The 10,792-nt window shown below is 35.6% G+C and overlaps 2 protein-coding genes across 3 annotated transcripts; one reads left to right on the top strand and one right to left on the bottom strand.

Annotated features, from left to right (window-relative positions):
* Positions 1 to 5,313, top strand: LOC142615746 (uncharacterized). Of its 2 annotated transcripts, none has more exons than XM_075788576.1 (6): positions 1 to 324; positions 1,364 to 1,648; positions 1,876 to 2,049; positions 2,194 to 2,300; positions 3,231 to 3,562; positions 4,374 to 5,313. In XM_075788576.1, the coding sequence occupies exons 1-6, from the start codon at positions 136 to 138 to the stop codon at positions 4,952 to 4,954; spliced, it is 1,668 nt and encodes a 555-aa protein (XP_075644691.1). In that variant the 5' UTR covers positions 1 to 135; the 3' UTR covers positions 4,955 to 5,313. The 2 variants fall into 2 exon arrangements, with proteins under 2 accessions (XP_075644691.1, XP_075644683.1); XM_075788568.1 differs by having other exon boundaries at positions 4,350 to 5,313.
* Positions 5,314 to 6,847: 1,534 nt separating this feature from the next.
* On the bottom strand, positions 6,848 to 10,428 carry LOC142609074 (uncharacterized). Its single transcript, XM_075780710.1, has 4 exons — positions 10,351 to 10,428; positions 8,993 to 9,617; positions 8,183 to 8,554; positions 6,848 to 7,258 (listed from the first exon to the last, which is right to left on the bottom strand). Exons 2-4 carry the CDS (start codon positions 9,609 to 9,611, stop codon positions 6,987 to 6,989), a joined length of 1,263 nt encoding a protein of 420 aa, XP_075636825.1. The 5' UTR covers positions 9,612 to 9,617; positions 10,351 to 10,428; the 3' UTR covers positions 6,848 to 6,986.
* Positions 10,429 to 10,792: the final 364 nt, after the last annotated feature.

The raw sequence follows: 10,792 nt of genomic DNA, 5'->3' as shown, positions 1-10,792 counted from the left end.
CCATTTTTTCCTCCTAGGGTTTACAGAATCTCCAACTCGTTCGATCACAAAAAAACTTTTTTTACACTTTTCTCATTTCTGACTTTCTCGGGAAAATTTATCGATTTTCTTTGTGAAAATTCCAAGAAAATTTTAATGGTACAGTTCATGAAATCGACGAACATGAGGCCTGAGCCCGAATCAACAACAACAACAACAACGACGACGACGACTACAACTACAGCATCGTCGAAGCTTCCGGTGAAGTTAGAGATCGAGGACTCTCTAGAAGAAGAGCACGGACCTCTCAACAAGCGGTCAAAGCCTTCTCAATCTTTTCAAGAGGTACTGAAATTCAAAATTTTTTTTTTTTTTTGGCTTGGTTGTTTGGTTTTGGGGAAATCGTAGGAAACGGTGAGAAAATCGTGAGACTCAGTCAGAGCTGAGATTAAATATATCGAAAAATGCCTAATTTGAAGTGGTTTTGCTTATTTGAGTGGATTTGAGTTTTTAATCGGAGCTGCATGAAAGATCAGGGAGTCAAAAGTGGATTTTTCCTTTTGTTTGATTCTCCGTTTTCTCGGAAACCAAACAGTGGATTAGGGTTTGGTGATTTATGTATATGATCTTCTTATAAGAAGTTTGAGTTTTTATTATTGGTCGAGGATTTGGGGTTTTTCTGATTGTTCATCCTTCCTTGAGTTCTCAGCTTCTCTTAGACCTGCCTATGAATTTTTTTTTGGTAATTTCTTCTGTTTCTTTGTGCTCATCATCGTGAACTCAAAAGTTTATATTTTCCATGATTAATAAAATTGCCTAATTACCTATCCTTTTTTTTTTTGAGTTTTGCTTTATTTGTGTATTGCTATCTTGTATGTGATATGGTAATCAATTGAATTACTGGGTTCCCTGTGTTATCTGTATAAAATATGTATTTTCTTTTGCTTGAAAAAATACGAGTCAGATATTTTCTGTTTGATCCCTGGGAGATCACAGGAAAGTAAAAAAGTTGTTATATTGGTGATAATTTTGATGGGGTTTAATTTTCTGGTTTATTGGGGGGAAAACTAAAGAACTTCGTTGGTTACTTTCTGGTTTTCCGACAAAATTTGCATCTTCTGAGATTTCAAGGTATCTTTAAATTACATGTGGCTTTCTATGCAACTATTTCAAGCGTTAATAATTCTTGAGCTTGTTGAGGATTTTGGATTAAAACAATTTCTGTTACTTAGTTTTTATTCATTTATTTATTTATAGATTATTATCAATGTTGAGATTTGGGTTGCATTAGAAATCTAAGAGCTTCTGTAACTTTCAGTAGTAATTTGGATTCTTTTATTGATTTATTTATTTTTTGTCTTACACAATCGTGTTGCCTAATCAGCAATGGAGTTCAGGAACTAATGCATACCCTATTCCTCCTTCACAATACAACCCACTTGATGAGCCTAGCCCTCTGGGTTTGCGGCTGAGGAAGAGCCCATCTCTGTTAGAATTAATTCAAATGAAACTTTCTCAAGGGGGTGCTTCTAGTAACGGAGCTTCTCAGAGTGAAAACTTTAATGCAGTAGTTAAAAAGGAAAGTAAGGGGGCTTCTTTATCTAGTGCTACGGACAAGCTAAAGGCTTCAAATTTCCCAGCTTCACTTCTGAAAATTGGCGGTTGGGAGGTATCTTATTTACTTTTGTGCTACTTTTTTTTTTTTTTGGGGGGGGGGGGGGTGCATAGAAGCGTGAAAATATTTTAATGATATTGTGCTGCTAACATTCTGAAAAATTTAGAAATTTTTGTGGAATTTGGCATATAACTTGGCAGTACCAGCCATCTCTCTCAAATCCCATGGAAGACCTTGTTTTTTTTGTCATTAAACTCTACTTTTTTTTTTCCTGGTGGCAGTATAAATCAAGATATGAAGGTGATTTAGTAGCAAAATGTTACTTTGCTAAGCATAAGCTTGTTTGGGAAGTTCTTGAAGGTGGGCTGAAGAGTAAAATAGAAATCCAATGGTCAGATATTATGGCTTTGAAGGCAAATTGTCCTGATAATGGACCTGGTACATTGAATGTTGTGGTATGTATGGTATTTTTATGCTTTCTATCTATGTGTTTGTGGCTGTGTGTGTACCTGTTTGTAAGTTTTATGAATGTTTGTCAGAATGCTAAGGTGTGCGCACATATAAATGGTTCATTAAGACACTGGTTATTCCTTGTGTAGCTGGCTAGACAGCCCCTTTTCTTTAGGGAGACCAACCCTCAGCCTAGAAAGCACACCTTATGGCAGGCTACGGCAGATTTTACCGATGGGCAGGCTAGCATAAACAGGTAAGATTAGTTTTGTTTATCCTGTGCTCTCTCTTTATAATTGAAAGCAAGACTGCCAAAAAGTCTGCTGCTTCTATACTTAAGCCTTAGCTAGAGCCTAGAAAGTCTTGTGCTGACTTGGGTTGTTCTGGGTGTCTTATTGTTTGCTGGATGGTGTTCTTTCTCTTATCCATACTTGTTCCCATATTCTTTTGCTATTCTCATAACTCTATGCAATCAGGTCTATTGTTTCTTTTATTTTCCCTCTTGATTCTAGCTGCTTGCAACTACATTTTCTTGTCCTTCTTGACTGTGCGTGCGTGTGTATCGGAAGCATTTTTTTAATTGATCTATCCCACAAACAGGAGGAAACATTTATAGTAAAAAAAACATTTGTGCCAGTTGTGCATTTGCAGTTTCATTTTTATGTTCTCTAATCTTTTTTATCCTCTCCTTATGTAATAAGGGTACAGTAAATTTATTCAAATTACATATTAGGCTACTTCGTGTCTATCTTTTTGAAGTAGTCTTTCTTAAATAGAATTTTCTTACCTATAAAAAAAATGAAATAAAATAATTCTATCCTTTCTACCAAACACGCACTAGGGAAAATTGAAACCTTTTGTATCCATCCTACATTTTCTAATCTCTCACTTTTCCATAATATATATCCTCATTATTGATACACAGAACTCCTTACCATTTTTTTGTAAGCAATAATTTTATTGAAAAGAGGAAAAGCTTATGTATCCATGTATGCACAAAACTTCCCTAAAGAATTACAAAGAGAAAAATTACCATCTAAAAGAAAGAGAGCCGTTGAATTCTAAAATCAAATGCTCATCACTGGTTCCAAGAGTACGAGATCACTTAAACAAACATCTCATAAATGAAGATTTAGTTTTTTGTAACTTCATATTGATTGAAAATTTTGCTTTTATGGTTTTTTAGGCAACATTTTCTGCAATGCCCGCAAGGGTTGTTAAATAAGCATTTTGAAAAGCTTATCCAGTGTGACATGCGCCTTAATTTCTTAAGCCGACAACCAGAAATAGTTGTGGATTCACCATTCTTTGAACCGCGACCTTCTGTATTTGAGGACCCAGAAGAATCTAAAGAGCATAGTTTTGATCAAATGGATAGCGGAGGATCCATGTCTGGTTTCCAGGATGTAGCATCACCAACTCCAACACAATCATCTTCGCTGAAAATTGAACATAAACAGGATTCTGCTGGTTTGGCATTGGAAAATCGGTTACGAGAAGCTCCTTCTCCCAGTTCAGGTACAATGAGTGTTGTTTTGGGCATGGTGAATGAGTTTTCACCTTTTTTTTCTTGGGCTTTTGTAATTTAACTTTGGGCATTATGATATGGTAGCATGTTTGATAATTGCTTCTGATGATGCTCCTTATGTCCTAAATTATTTGTTTTACTTGACATCTTGTGAAAACATTGCTATCCAAATTTGCTAGGTGCATGGCTTAATTATGGCACACACTTCAATTAGAAGTTCTGTTTAAGAGCCCTTATGTACTGATGGCAGCTTAATGTATGAATATTTCTAGTTTAAAATAATTTATCCTGCTTTGCTTCCACATTTATGTGGTTATTTGTTATGGTAGGTGCATGCCTGAATGATGTGCTGTCTAGATCTATTCTTGTCCAATCTGAATGGATCTTAGACATTACATTGGCCGTTAAGAAACTGCATGCATGTTCTGAAGGCCATTTCATATTTTGTGTTTATTTTTGTATTTTTGTGTGTATTGCAGCTTATTTTTAGAAAGCTGAATGTTTGACATGTTTAGATTTTAAATTTTTATGCCTTTAGCATTTTGAAAATGTTGCAACTTGGAAGTGATCTTTTTTTTTGGGTAAAGACCTTCAGTTTTCCATTTATATTCTTCAAATGTTTCTGAATACTAGATTCTGCTTAGCCCTAGGGTTTGAGTGCATAAATTTTATATTTTGAGTAGGATGTTTGGTATAGTTGTAAGCTGCAAGTAAATTGTAATTACATATCTTGCTTGTCATTGTCCATTGGTCTCTGATTGTCATTCTGATATTTAGTGATGGACGCTCGTGCAATTGAAGGTAATGGAAGTTCTGAAGCTGTTGATTCTGCGGCTTCAAGAAACTGGGACCAGATAAAACTGCCTGGGATCCATCCATCCATGTCAATGAGTGATCTAATGAGCCATATTGGACAGTGTCTTTCAGAACAGATGACTTCTGGAAATCCACCTGCAACTAACGAAAGTCCTGAATACCAAGACATACTGGAGGACATTGCTCAGTACCTGCTCAATGACAATCAGTCTACCGCAGCTTCTGATGAGAAATCCCTCATGACAAGGGTCAATTCCTTGTGTTGCCTTCTGCAGAAGGACTCTGCCACAGTTCAGAATTCACAGGGTAGTGGGGGAAGTTTTGCCAATGGGCCTGATGGTGGGACGAGTGTTCAAGTTAAGAACAACCCTGAACAAATACATGATAATAAATATAGAGCTGATTTGAAGCTTTCTGATCAGGATACAAGGGATTTATCAGGCAGCAAGCAGGCAGCCGGTATGTCAAGGAAAGACTCGTTTGGGGAACTGCTACTTCATCTTCCTAGAATTGCCTCCCTCCCAAAGTTCTTGTTTAACATTTCCGAAGAGGATGCGGAGAGCTAATGTACATAGTTCTGTTGTTTTACATTCCAGAAATTGCAAGAATCAATCTAAGATTGCAAATTCTCTGTCTCTCCCTCTCTTCCTTTCTCTGTCTCTCTCTCTCTCTCTTGTTGAAGATTTACTGGCTGTTTAATATAATCTGATCACTCCAATGAGGTGATTGTCCTTTACTTGAACCTCGGGAAGTTTTGGGATTCAGAAATTTGTTTTGATGAAGAATCCTGCTCAAGTCCCTTGTAAATTACTGTATTAGGTGTAGCTTCATCACTTTATGTTTTCATGTTCTATGAACAGCTTGCTACATCTGTTTGTACAAATCGTGCAAAGTTCAATGTATTTTAAGGTTCTTATTAGCAATTTGTCCTGTTGTTTTCTGAGGATGGTATATTCTGGTTTGAGCAAGGAGTAACCAGTACGATCTCACACCCAGGACACACCTATTTGTTTTAGCTGTGAGAGTTATGAACCCTCATCATTTAAGTAGGTTTAATCAATTATGTACCGAAGCCCTTTCCTGCTCTCGGCTGATTGTATGAAAACATTGACAGGAAATCTTCCTTTTTTTATTATTGTTATTTCCAGTGTTTTCAGTATTTTGTTCTTAATGGAGTTCTGACATTTTGCCCGTATGAATTAAAAAATAAATACATGAGGAAAGAACAGTGCTCTCTCTCTTTTTCTTCATCCCCTCGCAAATCTTGTAAAGCTTATACGGAAGCATGGGCTAACCAATTATGTAAACAAAGCATTCTTTGCATCTCCACTTTAAGAAAAGAAGCCCGACTTATAAGAGATCTTACCGGGACTTAAGACATGACCCCATATGGATTATCAATTACAGAATTCAAGAAAGGAAAGGAAAATATATTTGCAACTTTGAGAAATTGATAAACGTGGACAAAGGCTCATGACAATTCCATCAGAGAATTAAAATTTCTAATTGCTTTACGCTGTAAAGATCAGAAATCTAACCAATATTAAATAGTGACAACTAATTGAGGCTAGAAGGTTCAAGATCAGTGGTCAAGCCACTGGTTCAAGTTTTGTGGATCTGAATTTAATTTCTCTTGCCAAATTTTCTAGGAAGCCATGACCCGATTGGGCATGTAAACAAGTTGAAACAACGAATATTTTGATGATCAAAGTATTACCATCTTTGGAGCAATCAGCAAAGCAGGACACGGCCTTCAAGTGCCAGGACAATTCAGATTCACCCTGATTCAAGGCCTTCAGTCCATTTGTATTATTGGTCATGATAGTAGTACACAAACAGCACTAATTTCATCAGTTTTAGTTACAATGAAGCAGGGACCATGCGCCTTTGTAGGCAAGGACAGAATTAGGGTTTCGAGTTAAGGGAGGCTGATGATCTATGGATTGTGGTGGTTTGAGCTGATATATGGAATGTGGTTGTTTGAATTGATTTGTGATGTTATTTGGATTGATTTGTGAAGTTGTTTTAGCTGATTGGAGGAGGGAAGACAAGATTTTGGAGAGAATGAAGGTCAGAGTTTTATTTTCCTTGAGCCCAATTCAAATTAAGCCTTAATATATCTATATAAAAAAAAATAAATAAACACTTGGTGGGGCCAGGTTTGGGGCCCTAGTGTGGCTCCATCCCTGCTTGTAGGCGGATGAAACCTTTTCATATATGGTGGCATGGGGATGAGGTTCAAGTTGCAAGGTCAGCAACCAAAAAAAAAAAATTTCTAACCGTCTCCCCCCCCCCCCCCCCCCAAAAAAAAAAAACAGAAGAATCTGTGGCACCAATTTTTTTGGTGGATTAGCTAATCTGTAAAAAGTTATAATAATAATAATAATAATAATAATAATAATAAATAGTTGAGCTAGATTTGACACCAAAAGTAAAATACATACATAATTATATGTCACTTTTATGAATCATCAAAGCTGTACGTACATTTGCAATAATCAACCAATGACTGTTCAAACAATCCTACACTAATTTTTCTTTTCTTTTCGTCTGCTCTAGTTACATTAGGAATGTGTACAAAAACATAAGAGTAGAATATCAGAGAGAATTGCCATGATTTGTTAGAGACAAGCCATTCACACAAATAAAACATGGTGGATCCGTGGACTGCTCTTCAGATGAGACAAGCAGCAAGCAGTGGTAATGGAAGGAATGTCCACATGAAAGAACAGCAACCTCTGGGAGAACAGAAGAATATAATTCTTCTTCATCTGTGGGTGAATATGCAAGATCGTCATCGCACAGAGGACAATTTTGTCCAAATGGTTCAGTGATAGAATCATCATCATCATCATCATCATCATCAAAACCTGCAAATGGAATTCTGATGATAAATAATGGTACCAAAATAGGAAGCCAGATATCACAATATTGAACATAAAAGCATCAAATTGATAATTAAGGTGATAGAACAACAATACAACTATGAAAGCTCCTCCTATGTATATTTTATTGAACTGGTGTGAATCAATGAATTTGTGGTTGTAATTTGGCATCATCCTATTAAAAGTTGTATAGAATTTTGGGTTCTGTAATGCCCATTATGCCACTCACTTTATATTTGTATGCAAGTTAATCAAATTTAGTGTGTCAATTTTTGAAATAAAAATAGACCATACTTGGTTTTGCACATGCTTGTAGATGACCTAATTTATAATAAAAATGTCATGATTCACTGGTAAATTCAAGAATATTTGTTTAAATTTGTCAAATCATGCAACTTAAATTTTCCAAAAAAGAGGCATATGCTTCTTACATAAATTGTTATAAGCAGCATAGCTTTTCCACCCTCCCCATTTCATCCATATACATTACAAAAAGTATGAGAAGCTTTTGTTGTGCTAATCTGTCGTTATGTTCTTTGCTTATTCATTAAAACAGCATGCAAGAGGATGGTTATGCAAAAAGGTCTTGATTCTCACTTATGTAACCATGTCTAGTTTAAAAGATACCGTGAAATATAAAGTTATAAACTCAGTTGAGCACAGACCATGAAAGCAGATGTGAACATTTGTTAACCTAAGCTTAAGCAAAAAGGAATAGTTAAGACATTCTAAGCATGGTACTTCTCCAAGATACATATCTCATCACAGCAAGTAAAATGCATAGTACCAAAATTAAACATAAGATTCTTTCCAAGACACATCAGAGTGCAAAAGTAGGCACAATGTTGGATATTCTCAAGAGTAAAATTTTAATTAGAAAGAGAAGTAAAAGGTTTTGTTTAGACCTACCATCCCACACAATATGATATGATGGAACATTTTGTTTTGACTGCTGTTTGGATGGCTTTTTGGAAGGCTGCTTCTTGACCATAGATTGCTTCTTGGAAGGTTGCATCTTGACCTTAGATTGCCTTTCAGAAGGTTGTGTCTCTACTTTTTTTCGCCAAACTTGGTGGGAAGATGGAGTGCTATGGCTTTGTCCAGATTGGTTTCTGGAAGGTTGCATTGTGACCTTAGATGGCTTTTCAGAAGGTGGTATCTCAACTTTCATTTGCCAAACTTGGGGAGATGGAGTGTTATGTCTTTGCCTATTCTTAACAGGTGGCATAAAATCTTTGCTCTTTTGAGTAGACCGATGTTGTGGAGTGTAAGTTGTTTTATCTGTGGAAAACAGTAACAACAATAAAAAGCTGCTAAATTTCCAAAGGATGATCCTAAATATTATGTTATCTTGCATGTGAAGACTAATGCTGGTACTAAACTGTAACAGAACAATGCTCAACATTGAGTGCATTGAGCTAAGCTATCTCATGTTAACAAATGACAAATGCTGGTAGATAAGTTAGCATAGGAGTACACGTTTATGTAAGGGATGTTAAAGATACGACAAAACAATAATACTTGCATATTTATGTGTGTGTATGGGTGTTTGTGTTTTATTTTTTTATTTATTATTTTGGGGGTAATTCTAGCTACGAATGACCTCTCAAAAACCCTGCAAAAGTGAGTGGTCATTGGCATCTTTCACATATTTATGTGTTTTCTTTTGGGAAATTGGGTTGGAAGTGGCTTGAGGTTAAGGTTAAGATTGTACACTACCTGTCTGAATGTAAGCTTTAATGCGTCGTTTGGCCCTGGCTGTTGTAGAATCTGAGGATATTTCAGCTTGGGAGGTCTTGACTGCATTCTTTTCATCATGCTGCTGTACTTCAGAAGGATTTTGTTCATCTAGTACTGAACTCACTTTAGACACATTAACTTGATTCTTTGGTCTAACTTGGGAGGTCCTGACAGTATTGTAATTGCTAAAATGTACTCCTGAGGGTTTTTGTATATAAGAGACAGAGCTTATTTTAGACACATTACCCTGATTATTTGGTCCAACAAGGGAGGTACTGACAGGATTGTTATTGCTATAATGTATTCCTGATGATTTTGCTCTATAAGGAGGAACTGAGGTTAATTTAGACACATTTCTTTGATTCTTTGGTTCAACTTGAGAGGTTCTGACAGTACCATTATTGCCAGTCTGTAGTCCTAAGGATATTGCCTTATAAGAAACTGAGCTTATTTTAGACACAGACACATTGCCCTGATGATGCTTTGGCGCAAATCGGGGGGCTCTGACAGTAGTATTATTGCCATTTTGTACACCACAAAAATTTTGTTCATTGGTTTTCCTTGTAACAATATCCTTTGAAGATCCCATCCTAGACATATTTACCTGAAAATACATTGAAAAACAACAACTGCTTAGAAATTATCATTCTGAAACTACAACATATACAACATCTTTGAAGTGTAGCTGTAAATACAAAAATTATATACAAAAACAAAAACAAAAAAGAAACCACAAAGGGTTTGTCTCATACTATTCAATTTATTAACTACAAAACAGAACAAAAATATTCAAGAAGAAATGACAAAATTGGCATGCAAAAACAGGATTTCTTGAATATATTGATAACAGTAGGAAACTAAATTCACTGTGGTTTGTAGTATCATAAAGATATATGTTGCTTCACTTCTAAAATTTATCTTTCTGTAAAGTATCCTTGTTGAACAGTGGTACATAGAATCATATAATGCTAATAAAGACAAAATTTTGTCGAAGATAAAACAAAAGCAAGAACAACCCAGAAACATATACCAACAAAAGAACCAAACTTTAACATGCTAATAAGAAAAAAATTTACCCACAATCCTTAATGCCCTTTAACTACAAAATTTTCAAATAAAACAAGAAAGACAAAGCAAAATATTTTAGTCAGAACTTAAAAAAAAAAAAAGGAGATAAATCTTTAACATGAAATTCCAGAATTAAGAGAAAAAGATCAAGAGCAGTAGCTGATGTAGCATGTAATTCTTTATAAGTTAGGGAAAACAATAGAACTGGAAATTATGGATGTGGGAATTGAAATTTGAAGATAAAAGAGAGAAGAGAAAGAAAATCTTACTTGGTTGGTACTATGAACATTGAACTATGAAGAAGAAGAAGAAGAAGAAGAAGAAGAAGAAAAGTGGGTTTGTGATTTTGCGGCGTGGAGAAGAGGGGGCTTTGGCTTTTAAAGGTTTTTGGTGTGGGGTCCACCAAGTATTTCCTAAGTCTAGTCGAAGTCGAATGCTACTAACGGAACCGACTTTGAATGTTTTCTTATATTGAGGGCCGTTGATGTTAGGCGGTATGAGTTTGCCAGATCTTAGAGTCCTGTGATTGGACGGTCCTGATACTATTGATTCATACAACCACTTCAGTCCTAGCCTTCCTAGAGAAGATAATAAAGAATCCGCCGGAATAAAAAAGGGGAAAGAATAAAAATAAAAAGTGAATAAATTGGATGATGTGGCATAACACTTTTTTTTTTTTTTATATATATATATATATAAATAAAAAATAGT

Source organism: Castanea sativa, chromosome 1 (genome assembly GCF_040712315.1).
Source record: "Castanea sativa cultivar Marrone di Chiusa Pesio chromosome 1, ASM4071231v1".
Taxonomy (NCBI): domain Eukaryota; kingdom Viridiplantae; phylum Streptophyta; class Magnoliopsida; order Fagales; family Fagaceae; genus Castanea; species Castanea sativa.
The sequence above is the reverse complement of the archived record's forward strand: the minus strand, read 5'-3'. Positions and strand labels throughout refer to the sequence as shown.

Coding starts and splice junctions, on each gene's coding strand:
- LOC142615746 (XM_075788568.1), top strand. CDS start 136: ATGGTACAGTTCATGAAATCGACGAACATGAGGCCTGAGCCCGAATCA. Junction 325..1,363: donor CTTCTCAATCTTTTCAAGAG/GTACTGAAATTC, acceptor TTGCCTAATCAG/CAATGGAGTTCAGGAACTAA. Junction 1,649..1,875: donor TGAAAATTGGCGGTTGGGAG/GTATCTTATTTA, acceptor TCCTGGTGGCAG/TATAAATCAAGATATGAAGG.
- LOC142609074 (XM_075780710.1), bottom strand. CDS start 9,611: ATGTCTAGGATGGGATCTTCAAAGGATATTGTTACAAGGAAAACCAAT. Junction 8,555..8,992: donor TAAAGCTTACATTCAGACAG/GTAGTGTACAAT, acceptor TGTTTTCCACAG/ATAAAACAACTTACACTCCA. Junction 7,259..8,182: donor ATATCATATTGTGTGGGATG/GTAGGTCTAAAC, acceptor TTCCATTTGCAG/GTTTTGATGATGATGATGAT.